Source organism: Pan paniscus, chromosome 8 (assembly GCF_029289425.2).
Source record: "Pan paniscus chromosome 8, NHGRI_mPanPan1-v2.0_pri, whole genome shotgun sequence".
NCBI classification, from domain to species: Eukaryota; Metazoa; Chordata; class Mammalia; order Primates; family Hominidae; genus Pan; species Pan paniscus.
Genome location: NC_073257.2, coordinates 98,202,079 through 98,220,605, shown reverse-complemented (window position 1 = coordinate 98,220,605; position 18,527 = coordinate 98,202,079). Strand labels below are relative to the sequence as shown.

The 18,527-nt window shown below is 53.2% G+C and overlaps 1 protein-coding gene across 4 annotated transcripts in view; it reads left to right on the top strand.

The window, feature by feature from the left end:
* The window catches only part of GRID1 (glutamate ionotropic receptor delta type subunit 1), a 777,975-nt gene that overhangs the window by 141,610 nt on the left and 617,838 nt on the right, over window positions 1–18,527 (top strand). For all 4 annotated transcript variants that reach the window (XM_063607779.1, XM_034931017.3, XM_034931018.3 and 1 more), the window contains exon 3: window positions 18,150–18,434. In XM_063607779.1, coding sequence (XP_063463849.1) covers window positions 18,161–18,434 — 274 coding nt within the window. In that variant the 5' untranslated portion in view covers window positions 18,150–18,160. The remainder of the gene's footprint in view (window positions 1–18,149; window positions 18,435–18,527) is intronic.

Sequence of the window (18,527 nt, the reverse complement as noted above, 5' to 3'; positions counted from 1 at the left end):
TAGGGCAAAATCGATGCTTTCTATGTGAAACTAGTCCTCTGCACCTGGGCTTGATCTAATGCAATAGTTTCATTCACTCCTTCAGTAAACATTCCTCCGGCACCTGTGCCTTGGGGACCCTGAAGTGGCCTCAACACGGTTCCTAAATTCCAACAGCTCACAGCTTGGTGGTGGAGGCAGAGGGTGATGATTCAGAGTGATAATGCCCCGGCTGAGCTGAGCTCTGGATGTTGCGAGGGTGGGAAAATCTCAAGGGCTTCCTGGGGGAAGGGGCACTTGAATTGAACTTTGAAGGGTGAGGAGGAAGGGACAGAGAGCCATGGGCTTGGTGGTTGGTGTGACAATGGCTGGGCTTATTTTAGTGGCCAGTGCTCTGGATGGCTGTGTAGAGGGAGGTGAAACCTGGGTGCACTAAGGATAGCAGCTGGCTGTCTCCTCAGCTTACACCTTCCTCTAGCTTCCTAGAGCCCCTACGGGTTGATGGAGGTGCAGGACAGCTGCCATCTGGGCTGGGGTCTTTGAGAGTAGAGTGCGTCTCCCCTATTTTTGTGCTCCCCACATCCCATCCTGCCCAGTCCCCATGAGAACCTGTCAGAGCAGAAGCAGCCATGGATCCAGCTGTGGCAGGGCAGTGGGTGGCAGCATCCTCATGCCTGGGACTCCTTTTGTTCTCCTCTGGGGACTCCCAAGCCCAGGAGCCTTGGGTTGGTCTCTTTTCTCATGAGCTGAATGGAGTGTGGGCCACCTTTCAAGAATGTACTGGGGGAGGAGGAGGCTTACCCCTCTCTGGTAAGGCTCTGCCTGGGTAGGTGTGGACACTTGGGCTCACTTAGCCAGTCAGCACACTTTCCTTCAACCAATGCTGTTGTGACTTAAGCAGATGCAGAAAATAGGTGTGTGCATCTGTGTATGCTGGGAGTGTCGGGGGTGGGAGCTTGGGAGGGTGGGGATTCCGGGAGTTCAAGAGGTTGGAGGGGGTGAAACCGGAGTACAGTTGGAGGGAACATGTGCCTGGCATCCCAGGAAGGTTTTCCTTCTTTCATGTGACTTGGAATATCAGTGTATCACCTGCTGGTCCTTGGTCTGTCATCTTCTGGTCTTTGGTTTATCACCTGCTGGTCCTTAGCCTATCACCTGCTGGTCCTTGGTCTATCATCTGCTGGTCCTTGGTCTATCACTTGCTGGTCCCTGGTCTATCACCTGCTGGTCCTTGGTCCATCACTTGCTGGTCCCTGGTCTGTCATCTGCTGGTCCTTGGTCTATCACCTGCTGGTCCCTGGTCTATCACCTGCTGGTCCTTCGTCTGTGATAGACACAGCATGCAGTTGTCACTTGCTGTCTGTGCTACCTCAGTCACTTCTTGGAAAGCAGACCCAAGCTGGGCTGGGGATTGCCCACTCCCATGGGCCTGAGGGAGGGAGTACCCCTGCCTCAAAGCCTGAGCTGAGCTGCCCTTGTTGGAGACACTGCAGAGGTAGGCCTCAGAGCCCCTCCCCATACCTCCAGAACTGCCTGGAATCATCCCTCCAAATCTCCTGAGAGGTTCAGTGGCCTTGGTTGTGACTGGGACAGCTCCCTGCACCATCATGGGAATGCCTCCTCAGCGCACAGCAGCCATGTGTGCATGTGCTGGGGGCCATGTGCCTGTGGGTGGTGTGCCTGCATGCGTGCCAGGCAGGGCATTTGGAGGGGCCAAGCCCCCAGCCACAGCTCCGCAGCTTCCTGTTCCTTCTCTGGTGTGTGTCCTGGCAGCTGTGTCCTCCTGCCTGTCATCTCTTTGTCTCTTTCCAGGGAAGGTGTCTGGGCAGGGGGTGGAGAAAGGGAGCACCATCTTCCATGCGCAGGGCAGGGCTGGAGCTGGGCACCAGAGCAACCTACTGTGCCCTCCAGACCTAGCCATCCTGCTCTCAGCCACTTTCCCTGCAGAAAAAGGCCCTTAGGGAATGCAGAGAGCAATGAGCAGTATGTGGTATTTTGGGGGGATTCTCAGAGCCCCTCTGCCTTGGTTTGGTGTACCATAGTGCTCCCCAGAAGCAGGTCAGTGGCATGGGAGCATACATGCCCAGGCTTCTCTCCCAGCCAGCAGGAGCTCATAGTTCACAGTGGGGTGGGGACCCTATGACCCCAGCTGAGCTTGCTGTGGAGGGGGGGATGCAGTCTCGCATGTCACCCCAGGGGGGGACGGTGCTGTTTTGGGTGTGCACCTGACACTCCTATCCCTTGCCTGACTGTGGCCCTAGTGCCCTTGTGGCTTGGTGTGGTGAGGAAGGGGGTGCCCTGCCCCCCTTCAGCTGGGCTCCAGGGAAGTGCTCGGGCTCTGTGACTTGTGTCCACTCCAACTTGGGGAATGGTATAATGCAGTTTTGCCCATGCTTACACCCCTTCTCCCCTTCAGAGGTCTTGGATCTGATCTGTCCCAGTGGCTGGCCCTGGCACTTAGGGGCTCCTACAGCTCCACTGCCCTGGGTTGCCAGGCTGCCTCTCCTGGGGTGCGTCTTTCAGAGGCCCCTCCATTTTTCAGTGAACAGGCGTGCTCCCCAGCTGCTGGGTGGCCCCTAAGCTCAGCCTGGCCTGCAACATGCATGGTTTCTATGGGGCTTCTTCAGGACAGAGTGGGGTGAAGGCCCTGCTTTTCCTCCCCACCTGACCCACTGCTCCCACCACCCCTTCCCTGGGCACTCAGATGGCACCAAGTCCCTCAAGCCTCTGAGGGCAGCTAAGGTGCTGACTGGAGGCTGAAGGACTGACCACGCCTTCCCCCTGGGCTGGGAGGCACCTGGATGCCCAGGCTTGGGGTGGGCAGAGTGTGCCCCATGGAAGCCCTGAGTTCTTGTCCTAGCTCACTCCCCACTAGCCATGCAGTGGATCATACCTGGCAAGAGGGCTCACATCGCCAAGCTTCAGGTGCCCCCTCTGCAAATGGGTGGCCCCCCCTCTAGGCCTGGGAGGATGCCATGAGATGGCATGCAGGACCCTCGGGGGTCACCGGGTGGTAGGTGCCCTTCCCTAGTCCTGCCAGCTTCAGGGTTCTTGGGGTTTGGTGTCTGTCCTTGGCCTGTCCCCTTCTTCCCCCCATGCTTTAGCTGGCTCTGTCCCCTGTTTCTGTGATGGCCCTGTTGCTGTTCCTGCTGCCTCCCACCCCCTGCCCTCCCTACCCCTGTTCCTGCCGGGTGAGGAGGAGGAGGAGGAGGAGAAGGAGGAGGAGGGGGAGGGGGCTTCCACCTCCAGCCCTCTGGCTGCATCCTCCCTGTGGCCACCTTCCCAGAAGCAAGCTCTGAGCAGGTCCTGCCTCACTCCGAAACCCTTCAAGGCTCCCTGCTGCTCCTGGGATCAAAACAAAGCCCCTCAGCTGATCATCCAAAGACTTCTGGGGACTCCACCCTCCCTTTCCTCCTAACAGCCATCACCCAACCTCTCACCCCAGTGTGAGCGGGCCATTCCTGGAGGGTGCTGGGCCTTGGCTCACAGCAGCCACTGGCCTGGGTTGTCCTCTTTCTCTGCCCCAGCATCAGCTGCTGTCCTCTGTGAAGCCCCCTTGACACCCCAGGCTACATGACTGTCCACCCACACTCCACCTGCCAGACCTCCACCACTCCCCAGCCCACAGCCTGGCTTCCTCTCCAGATAGCCTTTGCTGGGGCCTGTGCTGGGATCTGCCTCAGTTCTGTGTTCCCAGCACGGCGTGCTTGGGGAGATTTGTGGGGGGTTTCCGGGAGGCAATTTGATAACCTGCTGGGAGAATGTGGCTCCCAATCTGTCTATTATGGCTAGAAATGTGCTGGTGGGAAGATGGAGCCTCACCGACCAGGATTCTCTAAAGTTCCTCTCTGGTTTGTGAGTTTTGTTGTATTATTTTTCAATTTTCTCCGAGCATCTGCTACTGTGAAAATTTTCATTATCACTGGCAAAGAGCCCCTCTCATCCCTGCTGGCTGCAGGAGATTTCCGATTTCTCTCCCCGACTGCTCTGAAGCACCTGGGGGCTGAGATGGTAACGTCCCAGGGCCAGCTGGGCTCTGTCTCAGAAAATATTAGGAGCAGGGCCAGCCTGAATGGCCAGGGAGGTGCTGGCCATGGCTTATGTCGTGATGGCTTTGCCTCCTCCTGGAGGCGCAGGGTTGGTCAAGCTGAGAAAGCTGGCTTTGGGGGCCAGCCAGCACCTGTATCCACTTTTCCATCTTGAGAGACCCTTGCCCCCAGGGTGGTCCCCTCAGATGCTGGTGCTGGGTGCATGGTGCACCCCCGACACCTGGCTGACTCATTCTCTAAAACAGGCCTCATGTCAACAACTTCAGAGGCTGTGTGCTGTCATGCTGGCTGTTAGGACGGCGATGAGGTGTTGGAAAACAAAGCCCATGCAAAACTTGGGGTGAATGAGAAGAGCTCCAGCAGCATGTGGGACACAGGCTGGGTGTGGCACCCCTCACCCCTCACCTGCAGAATTGCACCTGGGCATCCTGCTCAGAGATGGCACCGATGAGCAGAGGATGGCCTTGGACATGCCCAGGCGTCTGACCATCAGCCCAGACCTCACTCTCCTAGCTTGGTTTTGAGTTTGAACCTGGCCAGGCTGCTTTCTTCTCACTCTTCTTGCAGTGGGTGGTAAGTTACCTGTACTTACTGGTGCTGGTCAAAGTGCTTCCTCAGTACTAACTCAACTCTCATTATTACTCCATGAGGTCAGGACTATCATAACCGCGTTTTCAGGGTAGGGCATGGAGCAGGTGTGACTTGCCCACAGCAGTAAGGTGCAGAGCAGGGATTCGAGTCCGGGTAGTTCGGTGCCAGAACCTATCCTCTTACCGCTGGGCCAGTCCTTCTCTCTGAGAGTTCTGGAGAGCCTCCTTTCTCTTGTGTCATTGGGCGTCCTCTGCACTAATGTGGCTTTTAGTTTCAAAGGGGCCAAGAAGGAGTGTGTTTAGCACTTGATTGGTAAATGAATGAATGAATGAATGAATGAACACTTCCCGAGGAGGAGGAATTAGCATTTTAGAACTTATTCAAGATCTATTTTGTGCCAGTGGCTATATTTTCACATCTGTGTGTGGTGCAGGTGCCATGACCTGTTCTTCTCTGCCCTCCCCCCATTTTACAAAATAAGGCATGAGGCATGACCAACCCAGGCTCCGGGCTGCTGTGTGGTAGAGGTGGGCTGGGGCCTGGGCTTCGTGATTGCCAAGTCCATTCTCTTTGCACAGCCCAGGCTGCCTCCCAGGGGGAGCATCTGTGGACTGGCTGGACAGAGTTAGTTTGTGAGAGATGCCTTCAGCTTCTGTAGTGTCACTTTGCCTCTTCCTCATTCTGTTCACAGTCCCCTGGAGTTAGCATTTTGACCAGTAAATGTGGACAACAGTCCACTTGCACTTGACCACATAAGAATCACAACAAGAAAGATATAAAGAACAGAAAGGACCTGGGATGGGGGAACCCGCTCCATTTACCCCCACTACCTCCCCAGCTTCACCCCAGCTCTCTCCCTCCTGCCCTCACTCTGGGACGGGGGGGCACACTTGACCAGGGCTGTAGGGGAGTAGTGTGCAGAGCAGGGAGAAGGGGAGCGGGGGTGCTGCCCCTCATAGGTCATCTCCCTGGGCTTGGCTGCAAGGCATGCTGGGGGCTTGCTGGCAGCCAAGGTCAGTAAACAACTAGGCTGGGCGGAGTGAGGGAGGGGCTGCGTCTGTGGAGGGATGGCCCTTGAAGAGGGACCTGTAGCCCAAATACCTGGTTTAAGGGCCATTGGGCAGTTGGCAGCGTTGAACTCATGCTGGAGGGTGGGCACAGTCCCCTGGTAATGGAGTCAGGAAAGGTGGACGATGGATTGGGGGTTCTGGGTCAAGAGCCCAGCAGCTGGGGGTGCAGGGGTGGCACATTCCCCTTGAGGGAATGGGCTAGACCTGCCCATTGGCAGGCTTCAGGCCAGTGCTTCTGTCTTGGTCCCCACCAGGTGACAGGCCAGGGAGCGGCACAGAGGGCTGCATGCACTCCCACCTGACCTGCCCAGGCAGTTGTAGAGGGAGCGAGGTGAGTGTGGGCATCCCTGTGACTTTTACCCCAGAGACAGACCCACAGGGTGATGACTGGCTGCCATTGCCTATGGTTTGCCTGGTGAGCACAGCTGTCTCGGGCTGTCCTGGCGATAGTGGGTGGACCAGGGCCAGGCCAGGATGATGTACATCCTGCTTTGTCCTGTTGCTGCCTGCTGCTCCAAGGCATCCAGAGCTGGGGGTCCCACTCCATGCAGGGTGCTAGGGAGACACAAGTCCTGAGGGTGCTCAGTGCAGGTGGTGACAGGGACCAAGGAGCAGTCAATGACACTGAGCTGCAATCACATATAAAGCAGAAAGTGACATCAGAGGAAGGGCCTGTGTTGTCCTGATTGTGGGTAAACAAGAAGGTCCCTGGAGAGGAGGAGGTACTTGTCTGGGTAGATGAGAAGGATTCACCAGGTAGATAGGGGCCAACAGGGGACAGTGAGCTTCTGGCAGGGGAACAGCAGGTGCAGAGATGAGGACACAGCATAGCCTCCAGACCCTGCGCTATATCCTGAAGCCTGGAGGTTGCCCTGGGAAGTCTGCTGGCTATGCTGCAGGATTAGTGCAAGGCCTTGGAGCTGGGGCTTGGGGCTGGTTAGGCTGGCAGGGTGGGCCACTCCAACCTTTCCTAGAAGGGCTGCTGGCCAAGGAGTGAGTTTTGCTCCTGCTGCATGAATCACCTGGGGTGGGAGAGACTAGACAGCTGAGGGCCTAGCAGGGGGCATCCTGGTCAGCTTCCAAATGCAGGGTGGAGACGAGAGCTTTGGCACAGACAGGAGCTCTGGAGCAGTCAGCCCTACCAGGGAGGCAGGACATAGGCTGCGGTGGGGGGAGTAATTTCCACCCATACACCTGCATATACCTTTGCTGGTGCGTGCATGAACACACACACACACGCGCACAAGCACACACACACAGAACCAAGACTCAGAAAGTCAGAAGTAGTGATAAGGAGAATGAGAGAGCCAGAGAAAGCTAAAAACAAAAGTCAGACATAGGTTGAGATGAAGAGGGGGAGCCAGAAACCTCACAGAGCCTCAGTTCTCCATCTGGGAGGGATGCTGGAGCCTGCTGTCTGGATGTTCTTGTCTTTCAGGAGACAAATGCAGGTGGGGTAGGGGAGAATTGGACACAGGATCAGGCCCGGTGGCCCGGGGCTGCAGGGAGGGCTGAGGCAGGCTCTGTGGTGTGGCCTGTCCATAGGAGTCTAACTGCAGGCTCCGGTTCCTCAGACCTGGCCTTCATGGGCTTCTCAGTGGTCTGTTACCAGGAGACCAGCTGGCCCAAAGGCCAGCAGGAGGAGAGACCACCGTGTAGCTCCCTCCCTGAGCCTGTTTTAGAGTGCAGTGGACATTCTCTGTTCCCATGGCCCAGTGACTTCTGGAGAGGTGTTGCTTACGAGGTGTTGCTTACAGGAGCACCAAACCCACAGGCATGTGGAATTTCTGGGAAGCCGGCTGCCTCTTTCCTAGGGCCAGGCCATGATTGGTGTCTGACCAAGAGCTTTTCTGCTCAACAGTGCTGAGACTACCTCTGCCCGCCCAGACTGAATGAAGGAATTGGCCCCAAGCTCCTCCAATCTCTACTTGGCTGAGTCTCTAAAAACAGGATCCCATATGAGAGGGCTGTGAATAACAACAGAAGTTGATCCTTTTTTGAACACTTACTATGTAACAAACGTTATTCTAAACTTTTTATATGAATTAGTTCATTTAATCCTCATGTCAGCCCTAGGAGGTGGGACTCTTATTATCCATTTACAGGTGAGGGATAGAGGCTCAGGGAGGTTAAGTGGCTTGCCTGAGGGCACACAGCTACCACGGTGGCCTGACTGTCTCCTGGGCTGGTCCCTTAACTTTGAGATCAGAGACAGCTCAGGGTTTGAACCCAGGCTCCCCTGTGATTTTAGGCAATGCTGTAACCTAGGATCTCTGCTCCTGTTCCTCCTGTCTAGAATGGGGTAGTAGTACCCACTTCCCAGGGAGGCCATGCGGTTCAGTGATTAGTTGAGTGGGCCCTGGCACGGCTCCCTTCCTCCTCTCCCACTTGTCTGCAGCAGAAGGCATGTCCTTGCCCCACCCTGAGCACTGCCATAACCTTATCCTCTTTTTCAGCCTTTTTCTAAACAGAGCTGGAAGCACCTTCTTGGTTACCCTAGGGATCCTTTTCTGGCCCCAGCCTTCCCTGGATGTGGCCACACCTGTCCCTTTCTTTCCCCCTTAGTCTATGTCCTGGGCATAGCCGAGCTCCTCAGAGAGCTCCCTGTGCTGCCCAAGTCTCCACCCTCTCTGAGCCAGCTGTGCTTCATAGTCTTGGGACCTGAGTTGTCCTGCCTGGGGCCCCATGGAACCAAGGGTTCTCACATCTGGCTGCTTGTCTCTCCCTTCCTTTGCCAGCCCCAGGACAGCACCGTTGCTTTCTCCCAAGCTTCTCGTTGTCCTTTTCTGACCCCGAACCACTCCCTCCTTCTTGGACAGAATTAGATAAAGTGAATTGCCCAGGACTCTTGACTCATTCATGCAGGGACTGGATTCTGAACCAAGTGTAGGAGGCCCCATATTCCAAGATCTTTTCTCATTGTGCGCTGAAGGCTAACTCTAGTCTTGGACAAGACAGAATTTTCCATTGCCTCATTCCTAACATAAGTCCCATCCCATTGATTCTCTGACTTACTCGTTTACCTTGAAACACTGATATTTCAAATGATTTCCCTAGTATGGATGTTTCTGTGCTTTCACTCAGCTCATTCAATTGTTCCATATCTTCTGAATATCTCTGCTTCAGGCCCTGACCCTGAAGATACACAAAGCCATGAGCCTCAGCTCCTCCTCTTGTGACCTTAGGGATTAAGCATGAGATAATATGATATATATGCAATAGAAGTGTGCTAGGATAAAGTATTCCTGGACATGCAGGAAAAGGAATGGTTAACTTTGCCTAGCAGGGGAAAAGTCAAATAATGCCAAAGAGCAAGAGGCATTTGAGGTGGATTTTCGGGAATGAGTGGAAGTTTGAAAGGCAAAGTAGGGGTTGAAGAGTATTTCAGGAAAAGGGAATCAGCACGTGCAAAGATAGAGATTAGAATGGGCATGTCTACATGTAGAGAGCATGGGGCACGTGAAGGTTGGCAAGTACACTGGTGCCATTGTGATGTGTGGAGCTGGGGAGCGGTGGAGTATCTCACAAACTGGACTTTGATCACTTGCAGTGGGGAGCATGGCTAATATTTCAAGGGCATGCTTGTCACTGACTTTGGTCTGTAGAGTGGGTTGGAGAAAGAAGGGCTGGGAGGCAGGGAGACCAGTTGGCTGATAAGGGAGGAATACAGACATTCAAAGGCAGAGTGAGGAGGTGACGTCTTGTGGGCTGGCCTGGGGCTGAGGGGGAGCCCAGGAGGAGCTGTATGGGCTTGGGTTCCTGGGAGTGCTTCAGGAAGCCCCATTGCTCAATTGCTTTCGAGGTTCTCCAAGACGCTCCGTGCAGGCATGCCCAGGACTCATCACTGTCCTGATTTAACTTTCACAGTGTAGGCTTCCATGTGAATCCTGGCTGGGGAGCCTAACGTTTCATTGGCGGAGCAGTAAAAGTCATTAATGAGGAGATGGAGAGCTATAAATAAGCGAGCATGATCCCACCCAGTGTTCCCTGTGTTTCCAATCTGCAGGAGCAGGGAATTGGTTTTGATTCATTAATTGTTAGAGGAATGAGGCCCCAGAGATCCCATGGTGCTGCCAGCTCTTCCCCACCCTCCTGGTCTGCTTCGTGCATCCTGACTGCATGAGCTGCCCACCTGCCCTGGACGACAGTCCGTCATTCCTCAGGACCATTCGGCTCTGCTCCCCTGGGCCTCTCTGGGCTAGGCTGAGCTTGAGGCCAGAGAGGCTGGGGCTCCCAGCCTGGTAGTACTCCTGGTGAGATACTTGCACAGCTGCTGCTGCCTGAGCCAGGCCTCAGGCTCATACCTCTTCCCTCCCCACTGTCCCCTTGGTTCTCTGCAAACTCTCAGTGAACCCCTCCTTAGAAGGAGTGTCGGCTTTAAGGAACTGGCTCCCTTTCTCCAAATTGTGGGATATGGCTTTGCCTTTTGGTGAACATGATCACTGTGAGACCTTGGCAAGTTTGAAAACTTTGTGTCTCACCCACGAAATCTGGACTCCAGTTGTGCTTATTTTCCAGAGTTGTTAGGAGGATTCTTTTCTTTTCTTTTCTTTTTTTGATACGGAGTCTTGCTTTGTAGCCCAGGTTGGAGTGCAGTGGCACTATCTTGGCTTACTGCAACCTCCGCCTCCCGGGTTCAAGCAATTCCCATACCTTGGGCTTCCGAGTAGCTGGGATTATAGGCATGGGCCACCATGCCCAGTAAATTTTTCTGTATTTTTTTTAAGTAGAGACAGGATTTCACCATGTTGCCCAGGCTGGTCTCAAACTCCCAAGCTCAGGCAATCCGCCCACCTTGGCCTCCCAAAGTGCTAGGATTACAGGCATGAGCCACAGATTACATAGTTTCTTGCTCTGCTGTGCTGTGCTGGGTGCTGGGGGTCAGGGGGGCGGGTAAGCAGTGAAGGTGCTTCTGCTTATGGGCAGAATGAGACCACACAAAATAGTCCAACATGGCAAATGTTTGTTAGTGCCATGAAGGCAAGCCATGGTGAGGGAAGATTGGGGACGGTGTGGAAGGTTATCTAGAGGGAATGATGGTTACCCACCCAGCACCCAGGAGAAGGAGAATTAGCCAGACAGACGTAGCAGAAGTACTTTAGGCAGTGGGGAGAGTGTGGGAAGAGTCCTGACAGTGAGCAAGAGCTTGGGACGCTTGAGTTACTGCACAAAGGCCTGCTACCTGGAACGCAGGGCATAGGGTGTGGAGTATGCTGGGCCTGTGGGTCCCATTAGGGTGTGCGTTTTGTTTTAAGGCCAGTGGGAAGCTCATGTGATTTTAAGCAGGGACAGCACTGTCTGGTTGGTGCTTTATAAAGGCCAGTCCACTAGTGTGTAGAATGGACAGTGTGTCCATCTGGGACAAGTGGGGAGGTTGGAGGTGTAAGGGTCCACTGGAGAGGTGTCAGTGTTCTGGACCAAGGTGATGGCAGTGGAGTGGAGGAAAGTTGACAGGCTCAAGATATATTTGGGAGATAAAGCATTCAGGCCTGGTGGTGGCTTGGGTGCAGAGGGCCAGTGAGAGAGAAGGGTTAGGAACTGGTGGGTGGATAGGACACCACTTTACTGAGTTTGGGAGACCGGGAAGAACAGACTCACACCCTAGGCAGCTCAGTGTTGATGCATCAAATTTGAGCTGCCAAGGGACTCATTAAGTGGAGAACTCAGGCAGATGGGTGGGTGGGGGTCAGGACCCCAGGGGGAGCCTTGTGGGCTTGAGAAATAACGGTAGAGCCCTCAATAGGGCTGGGCTTAGTGTTCAGTGGGGTGGGTCAAACATGCAAGGAAGGTTGATGATTCCATAAAGAGAGGGTATACATGATGGATCTGGGTGTGGGAAAAGGCCAGAGGAGGGAGGCTTCGGAGCTCAGGAGCAGGGACCAGCCTTAGGAGAAACTTTTCTCTTGAGCTTTCAGCACAGACAGGGAGGTGTGGAGCTCTGGAGGCAGGAAGTCATGCGAGATAGCTTGTGATGATGGCTTCTGATTCATGAAAAAGGATGTAAGTCATTCGTTGAACTTGGGGAATAAACCTGGGTGGTTCAAGAAGAACAGGGAGGGAGGTGGTAGAGATGTGTCAGCGTGGGGAGCCCTGCTGAGGTGGGTGACTGCCATGTGGCCAAGGTCACCAAGTTGCCAGGTGCGTGGTACTCTCTGTGGCCCTGCACTGCTTGCCGGCAGTGTGGAGGAGCGTGGGCAGGTTGATCCACCCTGAGTTGACTCCTAGTTGGGATTTCAGCAGCCAGGCTACATAAGGAAAGAGAGGGATTCTGTAATGGAGTGACTGGAGAGGAGGAAAGCAGGCTCCAAGGCAGGAGGTAGGGTTGCTGCAGGTCTCTGGGAAGTTGGAAGGTGGGCAGAGAATCACTGAAACACAGTCTGTGGGACAGGATGGATGCCTGTCAAGTGTGTGTCCTGTGCTCTGGAGGGAGGCGTCTTCTGCAGGAGGGGCGGGAGCGCCAGCTCACTCCAGGGCCCGAGCTCTAGCATTGGCCTCTTACAGCACCACCACCCATCCCCCCCACATTTTATGGTTTTGGTTACCTTTTAAATGTCTTAATAAAAGATGAAACGTATTTATTCTCCATAGATCAATAATTTACTGTGAGTTATGACAATACTAAATTTGGTCAATTATTTATCAGCTCTAAAGTATTTATAAATGCTACCTTAATTTAAAGCATTAGCCATTGGAATTCAAATATTAATAAAGCTGTTTCCCATTTAAAGGAAGAAAGGAAGAGTACAGATAATGAGGGTGGCTGGGGGCAGGTGGGTGCTCGTGGAGGTTAAGATTATTGGAGGAACGAGGTGGCTCGTGGAGCAGCCTTGGGGGCGGCAGAGGTGCTGGACTCCCTTGGGGAGAGACCATTCCTTCTGGGCAGGCAGGGCCGAGCCCGGGTTTGCCCAGAGCCTGGCTCTTTTTTCTGCTGCCCGTGGAGAGGAGCTGAGCCTTGCTGGGTTCCTCTGAGGTTAGGGCATCAGGTTGTTTCTCCCCAGGTGGAGGCTCTCTCTTGCCTCATCCATTTGGAAATGTCCTGCTGTTCTTTAAGGTGGCACCCAGGGGCCAGCTAACATAGGAGCTGCCGGTTGAGGGGGCTTGGGACCTCAGAGTTGCAGGGGCTGCATGGGCAGATCTTCTTCCTGGGTGAGCAAGCCTGGGGAGCGATGCCTCCAGGGCACCTGACAGAGGGAAAGGCTGAGCTGGCAGTGGCCAGTGTTGTGATTGGGGGTGGCACCAGGAACCGTGGGTCTCTTCTAACACATGCCTTCTGGGGTATTGCTTCCCACAGCCTTGTTCTGAGAATGTTCCAGAAATCCCCACGGGGATGGAGAATAGTGGGCATGGATTAGTGATGGTGCCTAGAGTGACCTCAATGTCTGAGGCACCTTTCTCACCTCCAGCACCCACCTGCAGGCACCCAGTGACTTGATGAGTCAAGGATCTGCTTTCAGGGGAGACAGGCCTTGTTCCTGCCTGCCTACTCCTTCCCTGGGGCCTGCACTGAGCCGGGAGGTGCCCTGGGGATTTCTATCCAGGGACAGTTGGGTAGAGTCAGCCTGGAATCCTGGGTTCTGTCCCCTGCTGGCCACTTTCTCTTTGCAGCATTGGATGTAGAGGTGCCTGGTGGTCTGGTGTTCTCTTTGCTGTTTGCTCTCTGGCTGTGTGGCCCTGGCCAAGCAACTAGCACTCTCTGTGCTCTGATTTTTTTTTTTTTTTTAACCAGGGAAATCAGAAAGCTCACCTGGGGTGAGAGTTACTGAGAGTTTGTTCTGTGAAGTGGCCAGTACCTCACCTGACATGTCCCACCCCTGAGAGTCCGCTGTCTGGAAAAGCCTGGATGGGTGGGATGTGAACATCTTCTCCAGGGAAGCAGGTGGGAATGTGACTGTGGATTGTGCAGTTGTATCGGGAATGCTGTCTGGGCACCCCCCGCACCCCCAATGCCGAGCTCTGAGTAGCCCTTTCTTTTGTGGGGACCCTCCACTTTCCCAGGACACAGGGTGCAGGTGAGGGGGCTGGAAGCCGCTCATTACAGTTTGTCTTTACTTACTTTCCCAGCTGATGGATGGGTCATTCTCAGGGGGCCCTTATCAGTCCATCAAGCCTGTGTTGTAATCAAGAGAGACATCAGCTTTGTGACCATATAATATGGAGGCAAAGAATTATAACAAAAGCCGTTATCCTCTAGAGAGCTGTAAAAACATCTTTGAGCATCATCCTAGGTAGCGATGGCTTCTGAGTTGCTACTATGTGCCAGGCAGCATGAATGGCTGTCCACATATAAAGACCTTTCATGGCACACATGGAGCAGCCCTGTGAAGAGGGAGCCATCATCTTTATTTGACCCCCCCAAGAAGAAAGAAAGAAAGACAGAAAGAAATAAAGAGAAAGCCAACCAGTAACCCAGAGAGGACCAGCCCTCACCCACAGTCCCAGCTTGTGACCAGGGCAGGCCCCGGACTCCGGCCAGGTGGCCAGTCCCAGTCCTGGGGTTCAGCATCTGTCACAACAACCAGGGCATGCATTGTGTAACATCCCATCACACACAACCTTGATTAAGCTAATAGCTGATTTGGCTTTGATCTGATGTATTTTGATCTTATTATTTTTATGTTAGAAGCCTCCAAATAACCATCATTTCAACAGTGCCCCAATTAGCAGGCCATTCACAGTGGATTGGAAATTGACTCACATCAGGCCTCTCCATTAGCGCCTGGGAGAGGCTTCCAGCCTTAATTACCCACCCTTTTTGTGGAGGCCTGGCGCTTACAACGCTGCAGGTGGCTCCACGAGGGGTGGGCCGGCAGTGCTCACCTCCACGGGGAGGGCGAGATGGCTCTTGCCTGTGACTACTAATACTTAAGATCCTGGGCATGACTTTGATGGAGAGATGGGATGTCCAAGGAAGGGGCAGGAGGCTGACATCTGTTCAGCATCTTGTGCACTGTGAGGCATTGGCGCTTGCTGTCAGCGTCCTAAGTCAGTGCTCTCATAGCTCTGCTGGGTAGAGATTCTTATTCCTATTTAATAGAAAATGGAGGCTGAGAAAGGGACATGCCCATGGCTGTGTGGCTACTGACCGGAGGAGCCAAAACTGGAACTTGGGTGAATGAATGCTTGAGATCTGAATGCTCTTCCCACCACCCCTGGTGAGGTGGTAGCTGGTGAGGGTTCAGCCCGGCTATATGTCGTTGTCACTCTGCACCCACCTTGTGCTGCTCTCCTGAGACCCTGAAAGGTTCTAAGTCCCTTCCTTCCTTTGAGGCCCTGGTGCCAACCACAAATGAATTTACCCTCCTCTGTGTCCCAGGGAGCTTCCTTTCTCTTTCCTCCAGTTGAGTTGCAGAGTCTGTCTCCTCAGTGGATCCTAAGCTCCTCAAAGATGGGATCTGTGGTCATCCTGCTCTTCCCCCTGACAGTGCTTAGGGCAGGGGCTGGCTTGTGGGGGGTGGGCAGGGATACCAAGTGTATGTATGAGACAAGGAGGGCAGGAGCCAGTGGCATGCATGCCCAGATGGGGAAACTGAGGCTCAGAGAGGTTCTGCCACTTCAGAACCTGACATATATGGAGTGGGGACAGATGATGACCTGGGAGGGAGCCAGGCAGGTGGGGCAACAAGAGCCAAAAGTGACTGATGGCTGCAAGGAGGACTCTCCGTGGGAGTCCTGGGATGGGACAATTCCACAATTGAGCATTGGAGTTCCTGGACAATTTACGTCCCAGGGATATACAGTTTATTTTATACAATTGCTGTTTAAGATTATAAATGTATTGTATTGGCATTAAAGAGAGCATGCATAAGAAAAAATATCCACGCATTGTTATAGTGCCTTAGCTTTTAGTGTTTTCTCTTGCTGTTTTCATGGGCGTGCTTTCTGCCTAGCTGTAATCATAGTTAGCATATAATTTTGTGCCCTGGTATTTTCACGTGACCACCTCCTAGAAGCATTTTCCCCATGTCTGTGGCAGTGTTCATTGTGTGGCCTCATATCTCATTATCTGGAAAATGGATGCAATGATACCTACTCTACACAAATGTCCTGAGAATACTGTGAATTCACATGTACAAAGGACACCAAGAGAATTTGGCACAGAGGCAATTCTCACACAATAGTCCTTCCTCCTATGTAGTTTTCCTGCTTATCCATTATCAGAGGATTATTTTTCTTTTTAAAAGGAATTATCTGTTTATGTCACAAAATTTTGGCTAATATAGAAAATAATGAAAACCACTTTCAGGTTTCTTCTAAATTGCAGTCACTTTTAACATTTTGCAATATTTCCTTCTGGTTTTTCTTTCATGCATGTTGATGTTTTATTTAATTGATAAAATAAAATACATACAATTTTCTATCACTTTCACCTACCTTTTTTATGACAGGCACTTTCCCATGTTATTGTAGTATCTTCTTGACTAGTTTAAAGGCTATATATACTTTCAGAAAATGGGGCACTTTCATAACCACTCATCTATTTGCATCTTTTAGATCATTAGCAATATTCCAAGAGTATGGATAGTGTCCTCTGAATGGTTTTGGATTGAGTGCTGTTCCTACGGTTTGGACAGGTACCCAGAGAGGAATTATTGACTGGGGCCATGGAAATTCTTGCATGGTGTTCTTGCACGAGTCTTTACTGCTATTGTGAACTGGGCTTAGCCTGTGTCTGGGAAAGGATGGTGAACACAGCAGGCATGACCCTTGTCCTCCTGGAGCCTGGGGTCAAGTTGGAGAGCCAGCCAGTAACACAGGCAACATGTGGCTCATGACAGGGAAGTGCAGTGAAGGGGGATAATGCCACAAGGGTTATGAGCCAGTCTGGGGATGCTGAGTCTGAGTTTTGAAGCAAGAGTGAGCATCAGGATTGAAGAGGTGAGTTTGAGGGTCCAGGGTGGGCAGTTGGTTGGGATGTAGCAGAAAAGGGTGTGGTGAGGAGCATGAGGCTGCAGGCATGGGAGCTTGCAAGACCACCCTTTCAGGAGTGGGCTTTTACTTTATCCCTAGGCTCTTGGGGGGGCACAGCAGGGCACGCAATGGATTTCTGTTTAGGAGAGAACTCAGCAGACTGGAGCTGGGGTAGGAGGGGGCCAGGGCATCTGGGGGACTGTGAGATTCACAAGATCTCATCATCTCTTGTTTAGCTACCCCCTGCCGGTGGCCTTGAAGAGGAGAGAACCGTAGGATTTGGGTTCTCTTCCTGCTGGTGCTCATGCAGGTGCAAGGCGAGCGCCCTTGCATGGAGGGCAGCCGGTCTTTGCTGCTGGAGAGTGTGGGGGGACCCTCCCCTTCCCACATGTTCCTCTGCCTCCCACTGCCTTGCTCCCTGGGGTCAGTTCCCCCTTTTCTTCTCTCCCTCTCCCAGCCTTATCTGAGGCATTACATAAACCCAAGGGCTCTTGACCGAAAGAACTGCATTGTCAAAAGTTGTTCAAAGTCTGCTGTGTGCAGCAGATGGCCTGCTGCCATTCACAGCCTGTGTTTTGAAACTGCATCTGCTTCTCCACATCCTTGCCATCGCATAAACCATTAGTAAGAGATGTTTGCTTCAAAACTGGTGCAGTGGGTTGCAGCGTTGGGAGGTGCATCTTTCTATTAATTGGTTGATGTCCCAAAAAAGTGTACGCACGTGGCTACAAGGGGCGCCTCTTGCAGTTACAGGAGAACTTGTAAAGATGAGCCCCTGAGCGTGTCAGCCCTAGAAGCGGCTGCTGGAGCGTCCGTTGCGTTCCTCCTCCGCACCCGTGGTAACTGCCTGAGTGGCGGGAGCGTCTTTCTTTGTTATTGTCAAGTGGCTTTTGAATAATCCTTCTGGAACGACTGCTTCATCTGGGGTTTGGCCCAGTATCTTTATGATATGGATCACTTGGATTTGGCCAGAAGACCTAGGGTTTCTTTTCGATTTTTTTCCTACATCTTGGGTCCTCTTGGGTAAGTGCCTCTCTGACTTTCAGAAGCCATTTAGTCCCTTCAGTCCCAATCAGTTCAGTTCAGTCAACAGTTGTAGAACACACAGTATATTCTCTGCCTGCGGCTAGGCATGAGGATGCACAGATCAACACAATGACATTTGGGCTCTTAAAGGGCTTATAGTCCTAGGTGGGAAACAGGATGGCTAATTTTACAGCTCAGTTGGGGTGAATCAGGCAGATTTGGGATGGATCTGTGCTCTACCATCCTTCCCTGACTAGCCTAGGGCAAATGGTTTTGCCCGTTTTGACTCCTATTTTCTCATGTTAAATGGGTACAAGAATGTATAGCTGGCATTTTCACCAAGGATGTCAGTGAGGCTGTGCTTATGAGAGCCACTGGCCTGCCCAGGATGGTTCTTGGTCCTGGAGGGAGGCAGCCTCTCTTGGGAGTCCCGGGCATGAGCTGCCAGGCATGGGGCCTGCAGGTTGAAGCTGGTGCAGCATCGCCCTGATGCTGACCCCTTCCTCTCTCTCTTCTCTCTTTCTAGCCTGTGACCTCATGACCCAGGGGATTTTGGCCTTGGTCACGTCCACTGGCTGTGCATCTGCCAATGCCCTGCAGTCCCTCACGGATGCCATGCACATCCCACACCTCTTTGTCCAGCGCAACCCGGGAGGGTCGCCACGCACCGCATGCCACCTGAACCCCAGCCCCGATGGTGAGGCCTACACACTGGCTTCGAGACCACCCGTCCGCCTCAATGATGTCATGCTCAGGCTGGTGACAGAGCTGCGCTGGCAGAAGTTCGTCATGTTCTACGACAGCGAGTATGGTGAGTTGTCCGGCAGGCGAGCCGGGGCTGCTTGGGGACAGGGATGGCCAGATGCTGGGAGACCTGAGAGTGGGTGGGGCCCTGGACCGGTCG